Source organism: Oculina patagonica, chromosome 13, assembly GCF_052425735.1.
Source record: "Oculina patagonica isolate OP01 chromosome 13, crgOcupat, whole genome shotgun sequence".
NCBI classification, from domain to species: Eukaryota; Metazoa; Cnidaria; class Anthozoa; order Scleractinia; family Oculinidae; genus Oculina; species Oculina patagonica.
In genome coordinates, this window is record NC_135770.1 from 26,874,704 (window position 1) to 26,899,890 (window position 25,187).

The 25,187-nt window shown below is 38.2% G+C and overlaps 6 protein-coding genes across 6 annotated transcripts in view; 3 read left to right on the forward strand and 3 right to left on the reverse strand.

Annotated features, from left to right (window-relative positions):
* Positions 1-846: 846 nt before the first annotated feature.
* On the reverse strand, positions 847-1,920 carry LOC144637080 (adenosine receptor A3-like). The gene has a single exon (XM_078496242.1). The coding sequence runs from the start codon at positions 1,918-1,920 to the stop codon at positions 847-849; it is 1,074 nt and encodes a 357-aa protein (XP_078352368.1).
* A 1,540-nt stretch (positions 1,921-3,460) lies between these two features.
* Positions 3,461-4,540, reverse strand: LOC144637081 (adenosine receptor A1-like). Its single transcript, XM_078496243.1, has one exon. The coding sequence runs from the start codon at positions 4,538-4,540 to the stop codon at positions 3,461-3,463; it is 1,080 nt and encodes a 359-aa protein (XP_078352369.1).
* Positions 4,541-7,993: 3,453 nt separating this feature from the next.
* On the forward strand, positions 7,994-9,088 carry LOC144637082 (histamine H2 receptor-like). Its single transcript, XM_078496244.1, has one exon. The coding sequence runs from the start codon at positions 7,994-7,996 to the stop codon at positions 9,086-9,088; it is 1,095 nt and encodes a 364-aa protein (XP_078352370.1).
* Positions 9,089-13,107: 4,019 nt separating this feature from the next.
* LOC144637084 (adenosine receptor A1-like) lies at positions 13,108-14,226 on the forward strand. The gene has a single exon (XM_078496245.1). It carries the CDS (start codon positions 13,108-13,110, stop codon positions 14,224-14,226), a length of 1,119 nt encoding a protein of 372 aa, XP_078352371.1.
* A 2,344-nt stretch (positions 14,227-16,570) lies between these two features.
* LOC144637085 (adenosine receptor A1-like) lies at positions 16,571-17,719 on the reverse strand. The gene has a single exon (XM_078496246.1). The coding sequence runs from the start codon at positions 17,717-17,719 to the stop codon at positions 16,571-16,573; it is 1,149 nt and encodes a 382-aa protein (XP_078352372.1).
* Positions 17,720-18,498: 779 nt separating this feature from the next.
* Positions 18,499-25,187, forward strand: part of LOC144637086 (polycystin family receptor for egg jelly-like) — a 26,378-nt gene continuing 19,689 nt past the window's right edge. The window contains exons 1-6 of the mRNA XM_078496247.1: positions 18,499-18,538; positions 19,598-19,723; positions 21,891-22,013; positions 22,959-23,060; positions 23,687-24,033; positions 25,165-25,187. The exon at positions 25,165-25,187 is cut by the window's right edge and continues 116 nt beyond it. Coding sequence (XP_078352373.1) covers positions 18,499-18,538; positions 19,598-19,723; positions 21,891-22,013; positions 22,959-23,060; positions 23,687-24,033; positions 25,165-25,187 — 761 coding nt within the window. The remainder of the gene's footprint in view (positions 18,539-19,597; positions 19,724-21,890; positions 22,014-22,958; positions 23,061-23,686; positions 24,034-25,164) is intronic.

The following is a 25,187-nucleotide window of genomic DNA, read 5'->3' on the forward strand; positions in this document are numbered from 1 at the left end:
CAGAGGGTTGTGTAACATGAGCGAACTGAAATTTAATCTTCTTTGGCATATTAAAAAAGGTAAAGAAAATTGAAGAATAATTCATCAGATCGTAGACCTTTCGCGGCCACTTTGCGTAATGACAAAAAAAATGAATTTGGAAGAGAATCATTTTTCTTCCTTCCCCAAAACGTTCAGCAAAAATATGCTACCAAGATTCGAATTGAAACAGAGACTTTATAATTTGTGTGTGCAATATTTTATTGCACATGGTAAATGCCATTTCGGTTTTATTTTCGAGTGTTCCGATAAAAGTTTTCCTCGTTCGCAATAGAACATTTTTTCGGTGCTTTGCCTTGAAGCTCAACAACAAAAAGCGGTAACGGTCAAGGATTTGAGTACAACATGTAATTTAAGTACAAAATAAAGGACAAGCAAAATTTGCCAGCATGTTTCACAAAGTCGTGAGAAACTTTCTCCGCGGTACAATGCGAACTGTTCTTCATAAGCGCGATCACTAAATAATTACTCAAACCGAACGCGTGGAAACGATCTAAGGAAAAATTATGGTAGAAATAAATTGAAATAAATGCTATCATATAATTTATTACATAACCTGTTTTTTTTTTAACATTGGAAATGTCAAATTACAAATACTCTTCTGCTTTCTTCTCGACTCTGTTACGAGTGTAACATTATTTACAAATGGCCTTGCCTACGCAGTACACCGACTTAAGCAGTGTTTACTTAATCCGAAAGCATGTATTATCTTAAATGATCTAAAACTGTAAACAGTTTTCAGTAAGTGTCAGTAACAGCCATCACTTAATATTCAGGATGTCTCATGAGTTCGCATTTAGCGTTGATTTAGATCACATCTATGGCGTTACTGGGAGAGATATTTCCTTGTCCCTCTTCTTGTTGGTTGATGTCTCGTTCCTGTCCAGTTTGAACAATGCCCACAGCGTTTGGTGATCCAAAAACACGCATCTCGATCTGTTCCGCTTGTGTGTAACTTTTTCTTAACAAAATTTCAAAGAACGCTACACGAAATCGCCTTATTCTTGCAGCGTAAATTATTGGATTAATTAACGAATTGATAACTGGGAGAAAACCTCCAACGAAAAAAATTATATAAGCAACATTCAATGAGACTCTAGAAACAATTATTCGAACGACAAATATTGGTGAATAACATAACAGCACTGCGACAACGATAAACGTTGTCAATTTTAAGGCCTTCTTTTCTTTTAAGAATTTTTGTCTGGCCTCTGCGGACACTTGCTGGGAGAGAATTTCTTTTTCATGCCGACGAGCTTCTCTGTAAAGTACAAACTGTCCTATGATAATGATGGCTAGACACAGAACCCAAGCTGCGTTGTTTACGAAAAGAAAGACATCATTATCTATGACGATAGGAATTATAGTTATTAATAAGATTGTGACCCATGCAAGAACGGAGGCGAGCAGAATGCGGCCTTCGGTGACAATGGTTGTGTACTTGTACGGGTGATAGAGAGCTAAATATCGTTCCCCGCTCATTAAAACCAAGTGAATGAGCGATGATCCGTATAACAACCTCGACACATTTCTTACTGTCGCCTGAAGTATACATGATTCACTTGACGAGTCGCCTTGAAGGATGAATATTACTAGTGGTATCTGCAAAGGTTGAACAATCAGCCCCACCATCGTGTCTGTAGCCGCTAGACACGCCACAACGACGTTGGACATCGTTCTCAAGCGCGGTTTGGTTTTCACGGCGATCATCACCAACAGATTGAGTACAATTGTGAATGGAAACGTCACACTGTTGATTACGGCGGACGAAACCAAGGTAGCATAAACTTCAGGAGTTATATGGTCAAGTTTTCCTTTGAGGAAAACGTAAATTTCACATTCGGCAGGTATCGCCGGGGAAGAAACTTCGCTTGAATTCATGATTTCGCTTTGTAGATCTTGGTCTTGATACAATAATGTTGATTTTTCCGTGCTCACAAACAGTGGTTCTTCTTTTATAAGCGTTTCTTTATACTTTCTTTTTTATGTTTTTTCCGCTCTCGCATTTGCATTTTATCTATGTTATGTTTTAAATGGGGATAAGCAGTCGCTGCTTTTTAGCGAAGCTAAGACGCACGTTTCTCTTATTTAAAAGGTTTTCAGTACTTCCTTTTATTGTTCACTCCTCGACTTCCAATAAAGCGTCCTCGGAAAACAGACCTAATTAGACATCTTGGCAAATCCATCATGAAAACACGATGTGGGTTGATTGAAAGGAACGCAAATGCAACGGATGTTAATACACAATGACCTGGTTACGAAAAATATCGAGCCATTGAAGGCCAATTATTGTAAAAGACCCAAACTTCGAATCCAAACCAGTTATTTACAATAGACTTTTCAAAGCGCATTACCCTTTAACTGATTGGGAATATTATTTGCGACACAAATTTAAACCATTATTAAATACAATTTCAGTTTACAAACATGGAGAAAATTGAGGCAGTACAAGGTAGTAGTAAAGGTAGTATCGGTGTACACAGAGACTGAGTCAGTCTTCACTTGCAATTAACAACTGCAGCAAATCTGGCCACTCAAGAATTGGCCAAGAAAACCACAGCACGCGCTGCAATGCTACTACAAGACTAATCCACGGCGCAAAAAAGCATAATTTTCACTCGAACCAATGCAGTGATTTGGCACATTAATAAAATAAAAAAGAAAATAAATAATAATTCATCGAGTCGAAGATAAATAAACAAGATATTTTCAGTTTACCTTTATAAATTATCATTTTTCTGCCGGTCGAAATAACAAAAACAATCTCCTCGAAACGTTCAACAGAAACATGCTGCAAGATTCAAGTGAAAATTGGCAAGTTGTAATTTGTTTGTCCAATATTTTATTGTACAGGATAAGTGCAATATTTTTTTTACTTTGAAGACACGAATTTAGCATCAGGTTTTCACCGTTCGCAATCATACATTTTTTCGGTTCTTTGCCTTGAATCTCAACAAAATGTGGTGAAGGGGAAAGTTTAGGATTTAAGTGCAAATATGTTTTAAAAAATGAAGCACAAGACAAATTTGTCAGTATGCCTTACAAAGTCAAGAAAAACTTTTTCCAGGTTTTTCTCCTGGGGCGAAATACGAACTTGTTCTTCATTCTTGCCATCACTAATAAGCAATCACTTAAATCGAACGGAAGAGAATGATCACAGGGTAAAACATTGCAAAGAAAATTGAAAAATGGAATAAATTCAGTCATATATTTTATTACATCACCTGTTCTTTTTTTAACAATACTCTTCTACTTTCTTTTCTACTCTGTTAAGAGTGATATGGCCCGCTTAGATGATCTAAAATTGTAAACAGTTTTCAGTTAGTGTCAGTTACAGCCATCACTAAATATCCAGGATGTCTCATGTGTTCGCATTTAGCGTTGGTTGATCTTGTTCCTCGGCTGTATTTGACATCATTGTCTATAGGTTTGGAATCACTTCTATGGCGTTACTGGGGATGATATTTCCTTGTCCCTCTTCTCTCTGGTTGATGTCTTGTTCCTGTCCTGTCTGAACAATGCCCACAGCGTTTGGTGATCCAAAAACACGCATCTCGATCTGTTCCGCTTGTGTGTAGCTTTTCCTCAACAAAATTTCAAAGAACGCTACACGAAATCGCCTTATTCTTGCAGCGTAAATTATTGGATTAATTAACGAATTGATAACTGGGAGAAAACCTCCAACGAAAAAAATTATATAAGCAACATTCAATGAAACTTTGGAAATAACTATTCGAACGACAAATATTGGTGAATAACATAACAGCACTGCGACAACGATAAACGTTGTCAATTTTAAGGCCTTCTTTTCTTTTAAGAATTTTTCTCTGGCCTCTGCTGAAACTTGCTGTGAGAGAATTTCTTTTTCATGCCGACGAGCTTCTCTGTAAAGTACAAACTGTCCTATGATGATGATGGCTAGAAACAGAACCAAAGCTGCGTTGTTTACGGAAAGAAGGACATCGTTATCTATGACGATAGGAATAGTTAATAATACGATTGTGACCCATGCAAGAGCGGAGGCGAGCAGAATGCGGCCTTCGGTGACAATGGTTGTGTACTTGTACGGGTGATAGAGAGCTAAATATCGTTCCCCACTCATTAAAACCATGTGAATGAGCGATGATCCGCATAAAAACCTCGACACATTTCTTGCGGTTGCCTGAAGTATACATGATTCACTTGACGAGTCACCTTGAAGGATGAATATTACTAGTGGTACCTGTAAAGGTTGGACAATCAGTCCCACCATCGCGTCCGTAGCCGCTAGGCACGCCACAACGACGTTGGACATCGTTCTCAAGCGCGGTTTGGTTTTCACGGCGATCATCACCAACAGATTGAGTACAATTGTGAATGGAAACGTCACACTGTTGATGACGGCGGTCGAAACCAAGGTAGCATAAACTTTAGGAGTTATATGGTCAAGTTTTCCTTTGAGGAAAACGTAGATTTCACATTCGGCAGGTATCGCCGGGGAAGAAACTTCGCTTGAATTCATGATTTCACTTTGTAGATTTTGGTCTTGATACAATAATGTTGATTTTTCCGTGCTCAGAAACAGTGGTTCTTCTTTTATAAGCGTTTCTTTATACTTTCTTTTTTATGTTTTTCCGCTCTCGCATTTGCATTTTATCTATGTTAAGTTTTAAATGGCGTTAAGCAGTCGCTGCTTTTTAGCGAAGCTAAGACGCACGTTTCTCTTATTTAAAAGGTTTTCAGTACTTCCTTCTTTTGTTCACCACTCTCCTTTCAATAATGCGTCCTCGGAAAACCGACCTAATTAGACATCTTGGCAAACCCATCATGAAAACACGATGTGGGTTGATTGAAAGGAAGGCAAATGCAACGGATGTTAACACACAATGACCTGCTCACGAAAAATATCGAGCCATTGAAGGCCAATTATGCTAAATAACCCAAACTTCGAATCCAAGCCAGTTGTTTTGAAAAATACTTTTTTGAAAAGCAATAGCTTTTTACTGGTTGGAAAAGATTATTTGGGCCACGAATTAAGAGCCATTTATTAAGTTAAATTCCAGTTTACAAACAAACATACATGCCTACATGTAGCATGATGGGTAAATAGACCTAAACGCTTTTTTTAGTTAATGCTCTTGAAGCCTATCACTTTACTCTAATTTATAACGGTGAAACCTCATCATTCAATTGTTGTCATCATTCTTAAAAAAATTAGCTGATAATAGAGGTTTTTTTGTTTTTTGTTTAGCACGGGCATGAGATTCCCACTCTTCTATTTTGGTAATTTTTTTTAACATTGTGTTTATGTATCGCAGAAACTATGAGAAATTAATAAAAAATTAAAATTTTACCAAAATAAGATAAAAAATCTTCTTCCAGCGAGTCAATCTAGTATACTGTTTTGCAAACAGTGCTACAGTGCTCTGTTTCTTCTTCAGCTGCCCTGAAATATTGGCAAAACATTCCAAGATTTCTTTTTTTAAATTTCGAAGTGTGAGCCAGAGTTCCGCTTCTTGATCGCTCCTTCAATCGGCAAAGCGATGTTGACTAGCTATTTCGTCAGGTTGCGAGGTTTTTTGTTTCGCCCGTCTTCTATCCCATTCATGAACAACATCGCATTTTAACTAATCAGATCCCTACACGAAAGCATCTAATAGCTATCTCATAGTCATAAAAAACTTAATGTGAAGTTTTTATGTCGTTCAGATGGTTCGAATCCTGCTCGGGGCATGCAATTTTTCTTTCATTTCAGAGACGTGTGTCGAAAGCCATCTGTAATTTATTTACATATTTCTTTTTATGTCGTTCTTATTCAGGATTTGTTGTACATGAGCAGACTGTATATAATTTAAGAGTTATGTTCATTTCAGGTGATTCACTGTGCCGTGAACATTTTTATTTTCGCAACAGATAAATAGAAATATAAATGGTACTTTTATAAAATGATAAATAATAATATGATAACTTCTACTGATAGCTACTGATGTTTAAAAAAAAGAATGTTTGAGTCCTATTTTGGTGGGTAATTTTCAACCTTCTTTTTTATTTGTTTGTTATATTAAGATGTTTTCTTTGTATACACACTCGCCTAAAGGCTCGTGTGTATACTGAAAATCAAGTCACTCGTGGAATCTTTCACGGTATGCCACTCGAAAACATTGCATAACTAGTATGTATCCGCCATGTTAGAGGAGAAATTTTGCTTGCAAGGGTTTGTGGGACTTCAGTGCACGTGATAGACTTGTTTCAGGTTTGCAAACCTCCTTCGCAGTTATGATTTTCTTTGTTTTAACTTGATGAATGATTGATGAGTTTAAGAAAAGTTAGTTCGGCGAATTTAGTGTTACGACAAATTCAACAGCAGTTCGACGAAAATAGTGTTTCGACGAATTCAACAGTTCGATGAACTTGCAATGAGGCTTCGATCACTTCCAAATCAGTTTCGATGAATACCACCTTCTGACGAATTCAGTGTCTCGATGAAAAAAAAAGTTCCGAAAAATTCGATAAATCCAATCAATTTAATCGAGTATTCAATAATTTCAATCGAGAATTTAAATGAATTCAAACTTTTGGTAAATAATAGTTTTAGTAAATTCACAAGATCGAATTTTTAACCCGATATTAAAAAGCCCTTTCATGCACAGCCATTTCGCGTTATAAGAAAAAGATGAATTTAAAAGATATATTTTTCACATCTGAATAATATACATGCATATATTTTAGCATGCTCCTTGACTGAGAGCACGTCAATTAATCGCAAACAGTGCAGAAAGTTGAAATTGAGTGCAAAAAGTTGAAACTGAGTGCAGAAAGGTGAAATTAAATTGACTGACAGGAGTCGCGAAAGCGCGCCAAGACAAAATGACGGCCTTTGTCAGAGGGTTTAAACAATGCAAAAACATATTGATTCATGCAAAGTTTGATCAATTTAACGCAAATAATTAGTATATAAACCAAAGAACTAGTAAATGGACGTTTTGCAGTTCAAGAGAGGCTTTACGAAACTACTGAAAGCTACCAAGCGAGGATTTTCTTACGCGGCAGCTCGTAAAGAAGGAAGATTACAAGCCAGAATTCAAATTAAGCATTTTGTTCTTCACCTCCCGCTTCGAACAGCTTCGCTAATTGCGGGAGGTGAAGGACATTGTATATTATATGAGTGTGTAAAATAAAGTTTTGTCGTTGTCGTTCAGTACAAAATGAATTGACAACTTTACATTCATGATCAAAGAGTTAGTTAACACCATAAGCGCACTAAAAATTGAATAGCTAAGTTTTTAAACTTCCTTGACATATCAAGGCGTATGTACTTGCAACATATACGTATAGCCGTTGCATTTGCCTGTTGAAATTTTTTATTGTTTTCGAGCTAACAAAATTTGAAGAAAACTAAAGAATTATTCATGAAGTCGAAGACCTTTCATAGTCACTCATTAGCCATGCACTTCGAGGATAATAAAGAGATAAAGTTGTGTCGCAAATAATCTTTTCCAATCAGTGAAAGGAAAATACGCTTCTGAAAAGTCTATTCAACTGGCTTGGATTCGAAGTTTGGGTTATTTAGCATGATTGGGTTTCAATGGCTCGATATTTTTCGTGAGTAGGTCATTGTGCATTAACATCCGTTGCATTTGCCTTCCTTTCAATCAACCCACATCGGGTTTTCATGATGGGTTTGCCAAGATGTCTAATTAGTTCTGTTTTCCGAGGACACATTATTGGAAGGAGAGTGGTGAACAAAAGAAGGAAGTCCTGAAAAACTTTTTAAAAAGAGAAACGTGCGTCTTAGCTTTGCAAAAAGCATTGAACTGCTAACACCATTTAAAACTCAGAATAGATAAAATTCAAATGCGAGAGCGGAAAAGTATTTAAAACAAATCTAAAAACGCTTATAAAAGAAGAACCACTGTTTGTGAGCACGGAAAAATCAACATTATTGTATCAAGATCAAGATCTACAAAGTGAAATCATGAATTCAAGCGAAGTTTCTTCCCCGGCGATACCTGCCGAATGTGAAATCTACGTTTTCCTCAAAGGAAAACTTGACCATATAACTCCTGAAGTTTCTGCCGCCTTGGTTTCGACCGCCGTCATCAACAGTGTGACGTTTCCATTCACAATTGTACTCAATCTGTTGGTGATGATCGCCGTGAAAACCAAACCGCGCTTGAGAACGATGTCCAACGTCGTTGTGGCGTGTCTAGCGGCTACGGACACGATGGTGGGGCTCATTGTCCAACCTTTGCGGATCCCCGTAGCGATATTTACCCTTCAAGGCGACTCTTCAAGCAAATCATGTTCACTTCAAGCAACAATAAGACATTTGGCGAGATTTTTATGCGGATCATCGCTCATTCACTTGGTTTTAATGAGCGGGAAACGTTTGTTAGCTATTTCTTATCCGTACAAGTACACCACCACCGTCACCGAAGGACACATACTGGTTGCCTCCGCCATTGCATGGGTCACAATTGCTTCAATTAGTTTTCCTACCTTCACTGATTATGATGCCCTTCTTTCCGTAAACAACGCAGCTTTGGTTCTGTTTGTAGCCATCATTATCACAGGCCAGTTTGTACTTTACAGAGAGGCTCGTCGGCATGAAAAAGAAATTCTCTCCCAGCAAGTGTCAGCAGAGTCAAGAGAAAAATTCTTAAAAGAAAAAAAGGCCTTAAAATTGACAACGTGTATCGTTGTCGCAGTGCTGATATGTTATTTACCAATATTTGTCGTTCGAATAATTGTTTCTAGAGTCTCATTGAATGTTGCTTATATAATTTTTTTCGTTGGAGGTTTTTTCCCAGTTATCAATTCGTTAATTAATCCAATTATTTACGCGGCAAGAATAAGGCCATTTCGTGTAGCGTTTGTTGAAATTTTGTTGCGGAAAAGCTACACACAAGCGGAACAGTTCGAGATGCGCGTGTTTGGATCACCAAACGATGTGGGCATTGTTCAAACTGGGCAGGAACGTGATATCAACCAGCAAGACGAGGGACAAGAAAACATCATCCCAAGTAACGCCATAGACAAGGATGTCAAATACAGCGGAGGAACAAGATAAACCAACACCGAACGCGAGCGTGTGAAACAGCTGTAATTTTCTTTAAATTAAAGTGTTGGCAATTATTGACAGTAACTTAAATCCGTTTACAAGTTCAAGTTATTTAAGATAATAAATTCTTTCCCATGTGGTACACAATTTTTAAGTCGTTGTATTCAGCGAAATATGTAAAAATAATATTACAGTCCCAATAAAGTCCCAAATGCTCCAGGGCTCGAAGAAAAACTGACTAGTTGTTATAATTTGCATGATCAAAAATATGTTATTGCGCAGGATAAATGCATTTCGATTGCTCAGTTGTTCAAATAAACGAATTCAGCAACATATTTTCCAGTTCGCAGTAAATGAATTATTTTCAAGACAGTTTTTGCCTGGAAGATCAACAAAAAGTGGTTACCATAGCCGTACGGACACCTTTCGACCTGGGGAGGGGGGGGGGGGGGAGACGGGGACGGAGACCTTATTGTCCGAAAAAAGACCATGCGTTAAAAGCCGGATAAAGAGGCACATAAAGTGGACAACGAAACGTGCGTGAATTAAAAGAGTGGTATACAAACCTCTTCTGCTTGCTTAAAGGAAACGATAGTTTTGTTTTAATTTCGTGGTGTTGCCCGAAGATGTCAATGCACTGTATCCCTTTTTCGGAAATTTTTATTTATCCTCTCGAGTTCAGCAAAAATAAAAACTATTTTTGGGGAGCCAATTTAAATTGTTTTCCCTCCCCCTACTTTAAAGTGATACAAAAGCGTGTTAAGAAAGTGTCCATCTGAAATCCATCAGTATTAACATTTGAGTCTACATCAATCCTCTCAGATTTCCTTTATATTTTGCACGGGGCTACAAATTGAGGTGAAAATATCATTAATTCGCAAGATTCTTTACGAATGAATGATATAGGTACCTATATAGCGCATTTACAAAGCTTAATAGGCTTTACAGTTACAATTTTATTTGATGAGACCGGACAATAGCATATCAGGCGCCTTTGGCAGCCACTATTCGTCCATATATATGATCTCATCACACCACCCAACCCATAGAATAGAAACAGACCACAACACCGGGAACTTCGTGCCCTACTCTACTCGCGCGATAGAGGTCAACGTGCCCATAGTCGGTTTTGAGCCAAACAATACCCACATTTTGACCTAACTTTCGACCAAATATCTCTGCACGCATTGAAGCTTTCCAAATCAAAACACCATTTTAATTAACAGATTAAAATCACCCGATACAATTTTAATTATACCATCAAGATTTGGTAGTAAACCTATTTTAAAAATAGGGTCTAGAGAGGCTCCTGTAAAAAGACAATGATTTTAGTGTGAAATTACGTTTAAATTAATATCGCCGATGCGGCGTTATTCTAATGGTTCCATTAGCCATGATTTTGTGAAACATTTACCAAATAATAAATTAAAGAGAAAAAAGTTTGTACAGTTCAAATGGCACGTATGATTTTAGCGTACTAAAATGTGCTACACGTGAGTACAATAAAAACAAAGTTCTGAAAGTTTTAGAACAAGTTTCATAACACGATGGATAGGTCGGCTGAAGACGTGAAACATAACGCTTAGATACAGTCAATAAAACTTGTAATATCTAAAGTGCCCTTAAATACAGACTTACGGCGTGAAAAAGGGTAGACAAGTCATTCGCCATGTTCATCATCGACTGACTTCAGGCGTATCCTCACGAGCAGTTTGATGCAGAAAGAGAAAACGTCGCTAACTTCTGTCTGCCAGGTAGTTATAATGTTCACAAACAATTCTGCAAGGCTTTAGATTCCACTTGTCTCATAAACGAAGGCCTCAGTACTTCACATTTTCAGAAGTCTGGTAAGTTACTTTTCACCCGGCCGGGCGCCATGTTGTGTTAGACTAGTACCCAGTCTCTTAAGACTTGCTTAAGTGCTCAATCAAAACGTTAACGTTGGATAGACCATTGTTTTTTCTGGAAGCGCAGTATTCAAGACAGAAAATTGTTTCACTGTCGTTCTCTGCGCAAACAATTTTTCCGACTGCACCTTTCTGTTGGCAATGTTTCTTGATTTCTGCTAACAATTTGTTTGGGCTTTTTTGCTATTGCAAACAATTTCTTTTCAGGATTTTTAATCCCGCTCCTCCAAAAATTACTGTAATGCTTGAATTATAGCGTTGATGTGAAAACCATTCAAAGGCCTTGTTAACAAGATCGCGCAGTTCGATTTTGTTAATTACGGGTACTGGGATTACATACCCAACTGGACTTCACTCAGTCCTTATACACTGTGGCTATATTCACATCCTCTCTGGCTCCCGTTCATGCCATATTGCAGATTAACGTGATATGTGGAATTTTTAAAGCAGCTTATACGCGAAATTACTTTTAAATTAACGTAAATGAACAAGGATAGTTATGAATGAAAAGAATCTGGACGGATAACGAAAGCCAAACTTGAGAAAATAAGTCTCTCTTCAAGATGCGCTAGCTGAGCATTCTTGCATTGATCGCTTAAAAGTGGCGATGAGTATCATCACCAACTGAGGTACGTGTTATGCTATGTGCCAGACATCTCCGGTGCACCGCCATTTTAAATGCGAATCAAAGGGGCCTAAGGACAAGGTTGTGATGGTATGAATGTCGTCGTCACTTTGTTTCAAGAATTATCTCTCAAAAGAACGCAGAATAACTTCTCAATTGTTCCTTATCTCTACTTATTCTTCATAGCGTGCGCGAGCACAAAATGGTGGGTTGGGTGGGGGTGTATGTTTTCATGTCGCTGACATATCGCAGATCTGAAAACCATAAACGCCAGACGAGACCGTACTTGTAGAATATCGGCCCTCGTTCTTTTTTCTGTTTAGACTCCCAGAACGGCCCTTGCACTTGGTCAATAAGATGTATGTCGAGAGGCAGTGGTCAGGGGCAGGAGATCATCTTAAAATAACGCGTGATTGCTTATGCATTTCATGATTGTTCCAATCTTGTACTTCGAGTGCTCGCTCCTAACTGACAAACTGCACAAAACTGACGCAACGAGCGACTATCGAGGGATTCGTTGCAGAATCAAGTACGTTTAGGTTTGCTTTTAAAATCTAGGCATGCACAGTTCAACCGAAAGTACGATATTTTCCGATTTCGTCTCCAGCGATGATTTTGGTCAGCACCAAGAATCGAGACCTTTGAGCGACACTGAAAGCCCGCCCAAAAGACGACCAAATCTGATTGGCTGTTGAAAACGTTTTCATTTCCATTTAATTTTCTAAAACGTCACATAAAAATGACAGCAAGTCTTCCTGTTAAATACATATGTCATGTATTTTCGGCATATGAAATGTGTACTTTTTTCAGTAAAAGGTGTACGAAAGGGGCGCCAATTTTCGTCTTAAGAGCGACTTTCTCCAATAATCAACTAAAATCGACTTTCGCCGGCACAAGTAGAAAAATCGATTTCGCTCATATTTGGTCCATATTTAGGCCATAGTGAGAAACCAAATGGACTGTAGTTAGTTTTTCCTAGATGAAGATGAAGTTGTGTCGCAAATAATCTTTTTTAATCAGGGAAAGGAAAATGCGCTTCTAAAAAGTCTATTGTAAACAACAGGCATGGATTCGAAGTTTGGGTTATTTAGCATGATTAGGCTTCAATGGCTCGATATTTTTCGTGAGTACGTCATTGTGTTTTAACTTCCGTTCCATTTCCCTTCCTTTCAATCAACCCACATCGTGTTTCATGATGGATTTGCCAAGATGTCTAATTAGTTCTGTTTTCCGAGGACACATTATTGGAAGGCGAGGAGTGAACAATAAAAGGAAGTACTGAAAACCTTTGTAATAAGAGAAACGTGCGTCTTAGCTTTGCAAAAAAGCAGTGAATTGTTTACACCTTTTAAAACTCAGAATAGATAAAATGCAACTGCGAGAGCGGAAAAGTATTTAAAACAAATCTAAAAACGCTTATAAAAGAAGAACCACTGTTTGTGAGCACGGAAAAATCAACATTATTGCATCAAGACCAAGATCTACAAAGTGAAATCATGAATTCAAGCGAAGTTTCTTCCCCGGCGATACCTGTCGAATGTGAAATTTACGTTTTCCTCAAAGGAAAACTTGACCATATAACTCCTAAAGTTTATGCTACCTTGGTTTCGACCGCCGTCATCAACAGCGTGACGTTTCCATTCACAATTGTACTCAATCTGTTGGTGATGATCGCCGTGAAAACCAAACCGCGCTTGAGAACGAAGTCCAACGTCGTTGTGGCGTGTCTAGCGGCTACGGACACGATGGTGGGGCTCATTGTCCAACCTTTGCGGATCCCCGTAGCGATATTTACCCTTCAAGGCGACTCTTCAAGCAAATCATGTGCACTTCAAGCAACAATAAGACATTTGGCGAGATTTTTATGCGGATCATCGCTCATTCACTTGGTTGTGATGAGCGTGGAACGTTTTTTAGCTATTTCTTATCCGTACAAGTACACCACCACCGTCACCGAAGGACGCATACTGGTTGCCTCCGCCATTGCATGGGTCACAATTGCTTCAATTAGTTTTCCTACCTTCACTGATTATGATGCCCTTCTTTCCGTAAACAACGCAGCTTTGGTTCTGTTTCTAGCCATCATTATCATAGGACAGTTTGTACTTTACAGAGAGGCTCGTCGGCATGAAAAAGAAATTCTCTCCCAGCAAGTGTCAGCAGAGGCAAGAGAAAAATTCTTAAAAGAAAAAAAGGCCTTAAAATTGACAACGTTTATCGTTGTCGCAGTGCTGATATGTTATTTACCAATAATTGTCGTTCGAATAATTGTTTCTAGAGTCTCATTGAATGTTGCTTATATAATTTTTTTCGTTGGAGGTTTTCTCCCAGTTATCAATTCGTTAATTAATCCAATTATTTACGCGGCAAGAATAAGGCCATTTCGTGTAGCGTTTGTTGAAATTTTGTTGCGGAAAAGCTACACACAAGCGGAACAGTTCGAGATGCGCGTTTTTGGATCACCAAACGATGTGGGCATTGTTCAGACCGGACAGGAACGAGATATCAACCAGCAGCAAGAGGGACAAGAAAGCATCATCCCCAGTAACGCCATTGATGTGATCTCAAACCTCGAGACAAGGATGTCAAATACAGCCGAGGAACAAGATATATAAACCAACACCGAACGCGAGCGTATGAAACAGCTGCAATTTGCTTTAATTAAAGTGTTGGCAATTACTGACAGTAACTTAAATCCGTTTACAAGTTCAAGTTATTTAAGATAATGAATGCTGTCCCATGTGGTACACAATTTTTAAGTCTTTGTATTTAGCGAAATATGTAAAAATAATTTAACACTACCAATAAAGTCCCAAATGCTCCAGGGCTCGAAGAAAAGCTGACTAGTAGTTATAATTGGCCTGAGCAATATGCTATTGCACAGGATAAATGCATTCAATTGCTCAGTTGTTCAAATAAACGAATTCAGCGACATATTTTCCAGTTCGCAATAAATAAATTATTTCTAAGACAGTTTTTGCCCTGAAGATCAACAAAAAGTGGTTACCATAGGCGTGTGGATAACTTTCGACCCGGGGGAGGGGGAGGTGGGGGAAGACCTTATTGTCCAAATAAAGACCATGCATTGAAAGCTAGACTGCAAAATAGTCGTATCTTTTGCTAACGTGCTCGGTCTTCGAACGAGAGCGAGAGGTCTGGGGCCAATGTCAAAATTCTGAGTGAGACTGGGGAGAGTGCTTTTCCAACGACTTTAGAGAAAAACGACTGTTTTGCAGTCTAGTTAAAAGCCGGATAAAGAGGCACACAAAGTGGAAAACGAAACGTGCGTGCATTAAAAGAGTGGTATACAAACCTCTTCTGCTTGCTTGAAGGAAACGATAATTCCATGGCATTGCCCGAAGATGTCAATGCGCTGTATCCCTTTTTTTCGGAAATATTTTATTTATCCTCTCGAGTTCAGCAAAAATTAAACTATTCTTGGGGAGCCGAATCATATTGTTTTCCCCTCCCCTCCCCCACTTTAAAGTCATACAAAAGCGTGTTAAAAAAAAGGTCCATCTGAAATCCATACAGTATTAAAATTCGAGTCTACATCAACCCTCTCGGATTTCCTTTATATTTTGCATGGGGCTACAAATAAATAAATAAATAAATAATAATCATTTCTATAGCGCTATTTAGCTAATCTTTCATAGCGCTTTACAATCACTATGCTAAAAAAAAAAAATAAAATTGAGGTGAAAATGCTGTAAGTAGAATATTACCGCAAAATTCTTTACGAATGAATGATATAGGTGCTTATATAACGCATTTACAAAGCTCAATAGGCTTCACAGTTACAATTTTATTGGATGAGACCGGACATCAGCATATCAGCCCTTGGCAGCCGCTATCCGTCCGTGTATATGATCTCATCACACCAGCCAACCCATAGAATAGAAACAGACCACAACACCGGGAACTTCGTGCCCTACTCTACACGAGGTCAACGTGCCCATGGTCGGTTTGGAGCCAAAAAATACCCCTGGACTTCACTCAGTCCTTATACACTGTGGTTATATCCACCTTCTCTCTAGCTCCTATTCATGCCATATTGCAGATCAATGTGCTATATGGAATTTTTCAAGCAGCTCACACACAAAATTCCTTTTAAATTAATTAAAACACCAATGAATGAGTGGTTATCTATTGAAAGCCAGATAAATAAAAGTTCACTTCCCATTTGTTTTCATACTGTTTGGGCACACCTTGCAGAAGTTGACATTATTTTCTGCTGAGTTGCAGAATTCATCAGATCAGAATTGCAACATTATTTCATTGCAAATGTAAAGTGATATTTACAGCCTGTTTTGAAATTACTTCCGGTGGAAGCAATAAAAGCTGAAAATTTGTGTTTCCGTTAGAAGTTGAATGCATCGCCGTTAGAAAAAAGTAGCATCCATTTCACGGGAAATGTAGCCGTTAGCAATGGCATAAGTAGCCGTTACGTAAAGAATAACATGAGGTTAAGCGTCTTTTGGCAGTATCCAATAGATCAGTGTGCCATTTAAAACTGTATCCATCTTTGCCTTGATCAAGTTGTTGAAAGTTCGTTTTTACTGACACTTCCATAATCTAGACTGCGTAGCAGGCGTACTCTTTTGATTGATTTTTTTTGTTTCCAGCTTTCCTGTAGCCAATTCTTACAATAAATGTAAATGAATGAAATACTGTAAATGATTTAATAAACGCCAACTCTGAAAAAACGCCGCGTTTAAAAATCAAAAATAAAAAAAAATGGTTTCAAACATCAGCTGCTCTTTGCATTTTCGATGTTGGGAAAGTCAAATTACAAACATTTTTCTGCAGATTTCTGTTCAGATTTTATTGGGAGTGTAATATTATTTTACATATTTCGTTTGGGACAACGACTTAAAAATTGTGTACCGCATGAAAAAGCATTCATTCAAATGACTTGAACTTGTAAACGGATTTAAGTTACTGTCAGTAATTGCTGTTTCATACGCTCGCGTCAACGTTCGGTGTTGGTTTGTCATGTTCCTCGGCTGTATTTGACATCCTTGTCTCGAGGTTTGGGATCACATCAATGGCGTTACTAAGGATGATGTTTTCTTGTTCCTCTTCTTGCTGGTTGATATCTCGTTCCTGTCCAGTTTGAACAATGCCCACAGCGTTTGGTGATCCAAACACGCGCATCTCCATCTGTTCCGCTTGCTTGTAGCTTTTCCGCAACAAAATTTCAAAAAACGCTACACGAAATGGCCTTATTCTTGCCGCGTAAATGATTGGATTAATTAACGAATTGATAATTGGGAGAAATCCTCCAACGTAATAAATTATAAAAGAAACATTTAATGGGACTTTAGAAACAATTATTCGAACGACAAATATTGGTAAATAACATATCAGCACTGCAACAACGATAAACGTTGTCAATTTTAAGGCCTTCTTTTCTTTTAAGAATTTTTCTCTGGCCTCTGCTGAAACTTGCTGTGAGAGAATTTCTTTTTCATGCCGACGAGCCTCTCTGTAAAGTACAAACTGTCCTATGATAACGATGGCTAGAGACAGAAGTAAAGCTACGGTGTTTATGGAAAGAAGGACATCATTTATAGCAGCGGAAATAGGAAAACTAATTAAAGCAACTGTGACCCATGCAATGGCGGAGGCAACCAGTATGCGTCCTTCAGTGACGGTGGTGGTGTACTGGTACGGATAAGAAATAGCTAAAAAACGTTCCCCACTCATTAGAACCAAGTGAATGAGCGATGTTCCGCATAAAAACCTCGACACATTTCTTGCTGTTTCCTGAAGAATACATGATTCACTTGATGTGTCGCCTTGAAGGATGAATATCCCTACCGAGATCCGCAAAGGTTGGACAATCAGTCCCACCATCGTGTCCGTAGCCGCTAGACACGCCACAACGACGTTGGACATCGTTCTCAAGCGCGGTTTGGTTTTCACGGCGATCATCACCAGTAGATTAAGTACAATTGTGAAAGGAAGCGTCAGAGTGTTAATGGCGGTTCCCGAAACCACGGTGGCATAAACTTCAGCAGTTAAATTGTCAGGCTTACAATCGAGTAAAGCATAGATTATACATCCGGCAGGTATCGCCCGGCGAGAAACTTCGGTTGAATTCATATCTTTGCTTTCTGGATCTGGTTTTTATAGAGTAATGTTGATTTTTTCGTGCTAAGCGATAACAGTGCTTCTTCTTTTATAAGCGTTTCCTTAGACTTTTTTGGCTTTTTCGGCTTTTCCGCTATTGCATTTGCATTTCATCTCATTTAAGGAGGTGTTGGCCATTCTCTGCTTTTTAGCAGTGAATGGTTCGTTCCTCCTATTTAAAAAGTTTTTAGTACTTCCTTCTATTGTTCCCCCCTCTCTTTCTCATAATGCGTCCTCGGAAAAACAGTATTAATAAGACATCTTTGCAAATCCATGATGAAAACAGAATGTGAGTTGATTGAAAAGAAAGTAATTGCAACGGATGTTAAAACACAATGACCTGCTCACGAAAACATCGAGTATTTGAAGCCCAATAAAGAGCCTAAACTTCGAATCCAAGCTATTTGTATTCTAAAAGACTTAACAAACAAAGCATTACCCTTTTACTAATTGGAAAAGATTATTTGCGACACAAATTAAGGGCCATTTATTAAATAAAATTTCAGTTAAAATACAAAGAAACAGGCTAACATGTAACAATGATGGAAAGATGGACTTCAATATTCGGCTTTTAAACGTTGAGTTATTTCTTTACTGCACTGAATATTCCATTGAATATGACAGTAAAAATTATTACACATAATAACATAGGTGACAAATAACACCTTAATATTGGCGCGATATTATAACGTTTATTTATAATTACTCGTGTGAAATTATAAAATTGTCCTGGTAAAGTAGTTAGCGGCAAGATGGCGTTCGGTATAAAAGATGTTTTAAAGTATAAACTTGGTACATTTAATTTTACTTGAATTTTATCTTGGCTAGATAACCATGGCCATGTAATAAAACTTTTGATGATATTTTATATTTCAAAACGACTTCAAGACTTAAGCCAATCACACAAATTGCATCGAGCTGATTTTTGAGCGTTTTACACGGGCACTATGGTAATATTGTGAGAAATAATTGACAGTTTATTCTTCTTTGAAACTATCAACAGCAAAAAGGAATCTCTAAAGGGTGTTCTCCAAGACAAAAAAAACTTGCGAGCTTAACTGAGGCAAAATGTATGCTTTCAGCTTTTCAAAGCTCAGATTTCAAGATGCAGTATACCAGTCAAAAACCAACGATTGTAAGCGTAATTTGTCACCTATAATATTAAAATCTAAAAAGGCTCGGGAAATTATTACAATATTGACAAAAGGAGAGGTTTTATTTCCTAATTTCACTCGTCACCATTTGATTACCCATACAAATTTTTGTCATCATCCTTTAAAAAGTAAATTGCGCGGGATAAATTAGCACGGACATGAAACTCCCACTCTTCTATCAGGATAATTTTTGTTACATTTTGCGTTTATGAATTACAGAAACATGACAAACTCCATTACGAAATTTTGAAATTCGATCAAAAAGGCATTAATAATATAAAACTAGCAATTTGTACCAGAGTCAAACTTGACCGTTTCTCAGTGTTGTTTTTTTTTTCAACAGCCTCGACATAACGGAAATACATTTCCAGCATTTGTGTTTTTCTTCAAAATTTGGAAATGTACATGTGTTCCAGCCGAGTTGAATAGTTTGTCAGCTAGTGAGTTTTTTTCATGACGCCATCGAATATTATCCAATCAGATCCCCAAATGACAGCATCTGACAGTTTTATTTTATAATCATAGCTCAATAACTAGCTGACTTCGGGCTTTATTGTACGCGAGCAGACTGCATTGAACTTTCAGATAAATAGAGTATTTATGACAAATTGAATTGATGTGGCCCAAAATGAATGCATGAGTCCTCTTCTTGTAGGTAATGTTCTAACCTTCTTTAATATTTGTTTATTACATTAAGACGTGAATGAATGTGAAGATGGAACTCATGACTGTGATCGTGAACTGGCCATCTGCTTGAACACAGAAGGATCATACACTTGTCAATGCAGGCCAGGTTACACTGGAGATGGTACAAATTGTTCAGGTATTTTTTTTTTTTGTTTCTTACTTCTCAGAGCAGGTGTATGGAACATGTACTGTATGCACGCATGTATGTACGCACTTAATGATGACCTTTTGCTGACGCATAGAATTCTATGGAAAAATGTAAAATAAATCAATGATGATTTACGTCTTTTTCTATTCCACACGTCAGCAGACGCTCGCCATCAAGTGCGTCCATATACATGCTCTATACACCACACAGAGAAGTTAGAAACTAAAATCAATCATCAATTAATCAATCAATCATTCAATCAATCAACCAATCAATCAGTCAGTAGTCAGTCAGTCATTTAGTCAGAGCTAGATGGTTTTGCATGCGGTTTTTGGGGTCCCGAATACTTCTCCACACTTTGTAACTTTTAATGGTCAACTGGTCAACCTCCAACCAGTTTTCGATTCCTTAACAAGTTCCTGTTCTATTTACAAGAATTGTTTGTCTATTTTTCAACTATCACAGCAATTCCAAATATATTGACACTTAAAATGAAACAATTTATTTATTATCTATTTATAACACGAAAAATGATAGCTGCAAAGTAACTTAATACATCAAACACCCGCGATCGAGGAAAGTGTTCGATAAAATATCTCAACAAAGATATTGAAAAGACAGTTCCAAATAAGAAAAACCTGCGAGTTAGATCTTACCATTTAAGAACCTGTTAGGCTAAAATTTGCAATTAAACTCCATTTTAAATTTGAAAACAGGTTGGTATTTTTTTTTATTTTTTTCTTTGTTCGTGAGCGGGCGGTATTCTACAAATCCTGCGATCTGATTGGTTCCGGGAGCGGGCGGTATTCTCCCATCCGGCCCGCTCACAGCGGGCGGTATCCGTTGCGAGACGAATCGTCGAGTGTATTTTCCGCGCGAAATCATTTTGTAGCGCCGGTACGAAAGAACAAACGAAAGATTTGCCCTGCAAAATCGAAATAGCTGCTCACCAACCATTGTAAATGTGAACATACAAAATAGAAGGGGAATTAAAGGCCTCGAAGTTCTTCTTTAAGGCGAGTATTCTCTTCTTTATCGACAAAATCGAGTTTTAGTTGTAGTTTGTGATTGTTTGTGCATTTTGCAATCATTTTCACGCCATTGCGGTAAGCTGCACAGGTTTTAAACTTCAATTTGGGGTAAAAACTGCCTTCTAATCGGCCACTTTTTTGCCAAAACAAAACGCTAGTTGCCTTCATTCAAGTAAATGAGATTCTTTAACTAAAAACAGTCAAAATAATTCTCGCAATATTGTGCCGTACGTCCAAACTACTCATTTCATTCAGTTTCACTTTTGCACTGTTTATCACAAAGAAATTCTGCTGGGAATCAACGCAGAGTTTATTAATTCGTTAAATACGAGTGTGTATAGCTATTCCGAAACTGTTTTTCAGTAAGATAGTATTTTTTTAGTCAGAGAAATTAATATCCCACGAACACAGTTCCTTTCAAAACATTCATCGGGGAAGCCGAAATCGATTTAAAAGTGTTTAGTGTTGTCAATGATAATGCTTTGACTCGATTTTACATTTATGCTATATTTACTACTTCAATTTCTTTAATTGAATCACTACAGTGTAAATTAAATATGCCGGCTTTCTGTGAGTACGGTTTATTTAAGCGAGGCTATTTTATTCCGAATTAAACAACAAACAGCATTTTACACTCTTGCTAATCTGTCGATCGACTCAATATTGAAATGACGCGCGTATACAAACAGAGATTTTGTCACACAATCATTCAAGGTTTCTTTTAAAAACAAATAAAGTAGGAAAAAAATAAAAACGTTATTCACCAGCCTAGGTCGGTCCGTATTGGGAAAAACTGTGCCCTCGGTCTTGAAACCGCCCTCGGCCTGCGGCCTCGGGCGGTATCCAAGACCTCGGGCACAGTTTTTCCCAATACGGACCTCCCGGCTGGTGAATAACCTATATGTGTAGTATGCAAATTTCATACAAGTAATAGACCGAATTTCACTAAAAGTTCTATTTTCAACTATGTAAATTTTTCCTCAGAAAATAAGAACCTATTAAGAACCTAATTAGCCTAAATTTGTGTCAGCTACCATTTATGTAAAAACCTGTTTAGGCTAACCTGGAAAAACTAGGTTCTTCCTAGCGGGTTTTTACTGTATGCCTTTGTTTTTAATTTTGAGATGTTAATGAGTGCATCAGCGGCGACCACAACTGTCACGATCTTGGTGTCTGCACCAACAATCATGGATCGTTCACATGTCACTGTCAGAGAGGGTATACTGGAAATGGAACATGGTGTGCAGGTGAGCGTGCTTTCCGTCAGTTAAGAATTTCCCCCACTTGCTTGAGGCGCGGAGATCTAACGTGATTAGACTTCGGTTATAGAGCGGTTTTCACTTGAGTGTCGAAAGAAAATTGCGTTCGCTTTGGTTTTGCATTACTACGCTTAGTGATTGGCTTAAACATCTCGCGCCACTTTCTCAGCCAATCAGAACTAAAACCAAAACCAATCGTGACTCGCTCGCGCACGTTTTCCCGCGCTTCGTGTCAGCTACATGTATTTGCTTCGAGTTTTGATTGGTCCACTGGATTGTCTCTGTCCTTTGTAATTGGCCAGAGCAATTACTTTGGTTTTGGTTTTACGACACTCAATTGAAAACTGCTCTAGAAGTCCGAATTTGAGCCCTGACCGGGGTCATTGTGTTGTGTTATTGGACAGGACACTTTACTCTCACAGTGCCTATCTTCGCCCAGGTTTATAAATTGATAGCAGGGAACGGTTCGGGAAACCTGACGAAATGCTGGTGGGTGACCAGCGGAAAAACGTTTTCACAAGCGACTAAAAGGTCACTTAAAAAAATAAATATGAATCCAGTAATTTATCATTTTTCCTTTAAAAAACTCCGCTCCTTTCCCTCTTAAATTCATTCCACCCCCAACTTTGCAAGGTCCCATGGAACATAAATTCAGTCAGAAGTTTAGTGGGACATACTTCATAGAATAGAAACAATTCTCTTGCAAAACGATCTTTCTATAAGTCAGCTAATCAATTGTCAAACTTCTTCGACAATATGGTGGGTGAAAACTTAACGATAGAGAGCACAAACTTCCGACATCTAACTTCGAAATCACATTCAAAGCATACTTTATATGTTCCATTCTATAAGACAAATATCGCCTTTGCAAACATATCTATACTAAAGTTTTTAACGGCGCTAATAAAATTATTTAATTCTTTGCTTTCCCAGCTTGCCCAGCCTTTTCTATCTGTGTTCAGACGTCGCCTACTTCTTGTGACTGTTGGTGTAAATTCTCCTTTCATGGAAACCCAGAAATGGCTCCATGTGACGGTCAGACTTTTTTCATTGTATTTGTTTGTTGCTGTTTCTTTAAAAAAAATTAGAGCAGCTACAGACCGGTAGAAAAGAAGTGGCCAGAACCATAAAAAACGTCGGGCCGACGTTTTCAAGTTTGACGGTGTTACTTGAAAGGGTATCACTTAAAAACTATTGATTACGGTTTGTTCACATCTGCGAGAATGAGTAACACCCTTTCTTATGTCATTCAAAGGTCACTGATCAGTTCTAGCATAGTTAAAATTTAAAGGACATTTTGTGAGACTCCCCTGTTGAGATGTTTGTGTGTTTTGTTCAGTTGAATGTTATTCTCATTATTGCGGTTTTCAGTAATATGCGAACTCTGATATTCAAAATCCAACTAACGGTTGCGTTTTCCGCTGCCGTCAATCACAATTATCGCGGCAGCCAACGAACCATAAAAAACAAACAAAATGGATCGAAATATACCAATCACAACTGACAACGTGACCTTTTGATCCGGTTGAAGTGAAGTTCTGTTTCCCGAGAGGTTCACTAAATAAGATGATTTACGACAGCAAAAAGCGTATATCGTTGGTCGAACATTGAATTTAGAGTTCGCATATCACTGAAAACCGCAATAACGTTTTATTTGATAGATTCCATGGGATTTTCAGACTGCCAAGACGCCCTTGGCATGGAAAACGGTGCAGTCTCTGACGCACAAATTAAAGCCTCTTCAGAATATGCGTCCAACCATGCCGCCCCCCAGGGAAGACTACACTTTCAAGCAACTGCAACCAAAACAGGAGCTTGGTCAGCTCGCACAAACGATGTCAATCAGTGGCTGCAGGTTGATCTTATTAGTCAGTACACTAAAGTGACAGGTGTCGCGACCCAAGGAAGAAACAGCTATAGTCAGTGGGTCACCAAGTACAATCTACAGTACGGTGACGATGGAGTGAACTTTTTGTACTACATGGAACTAGGGGGAACAGAAAAGAAGGTAAAACCTTTCTCGTTTCGCTCTACCACAATCAAATTAAAACAAATGGTATTCTAAATATGATTAACGAATCTCACTGGTCTGCCTGCGCAAGACTTAACAACATATAAGTATTTGTTCGTTGTCACCTTTTCCTTTGCTTGCTGAAAACTAGCCTGCGAGCTGGGTTCCATGTTGGCTTTCGCGGGGCAAGCTATGATTCGGTACAACCTGCTCGCAGGCTAACTGATAAATCACAAGAACGCCCTTCATCTTTTAAACAACGAAGAAATGGAAGACCTTGCATAAGCGTACTTGTAGCTTCACACGTTTATTGAAAAGAAAGGTATTTTACTTGTCTCCCAACGTGCGCTTCAGAAGTACGTAATTCAGTTTGCTCGCCGTCACGTTTTCTTTTACTTGCCGGAAAACATGGACCATATTGTAAGTCTCTCGCCAGCTGCTGGAACGTAAAAATCGGAACTTTCGTAACTTTCGTAATTTTCGTAGTTTTCGTCAAGACCTCATAGACATTTAGGTCTTGACAAATGTTACGGAAATTACGAAATTTCGTTATTTTCGTAAAAATCGTAACTTTTGTAATTTTCGTAGTTTTCTTTAAGACCTCAAAGACATTTAGGTCTTGACGAAATTTACGAAAATTACGAAATTTCGTAAGTTTTGTCATTTTCGCAGATTTCGTAAGACCACAGTGAAAAATCGTAATTTTCGTAAATTTCGTAGTTGCGTTCAATCCTGGACATATCTCGAAAGAGCCGGATCGACATTAGCTATTGTCACGATCTGTCAACTCCCCCTCCCACCTGTTTTTTCTCTCCCACGAACAGACTTTCTGTGAGACTGTATGACGGATATTTAGCATCCGGCAAACTGTTCAGGATCAGATCCCTCAGATTAAGTTAGTCGAGTTCACTTTCGTCTCGAGCATTACGACATGACTTCCTGTGAGACGTGTCGTGTCGAAGAAGAGGCTACCCGAATCAGTTCGTGTGTATTGAAAATGTGCTCAATATGACCCCTTAATAATATCGAAGTTTTTAACCAATTAGATTGAATAAATTTTCGGGAGTTCTTAAAGAGGTGCGATCTCAAAATGATATACTCGAACGATTTTCCTTCTTCCTGATTTAGGACTTTACTGGAAATACTGACCG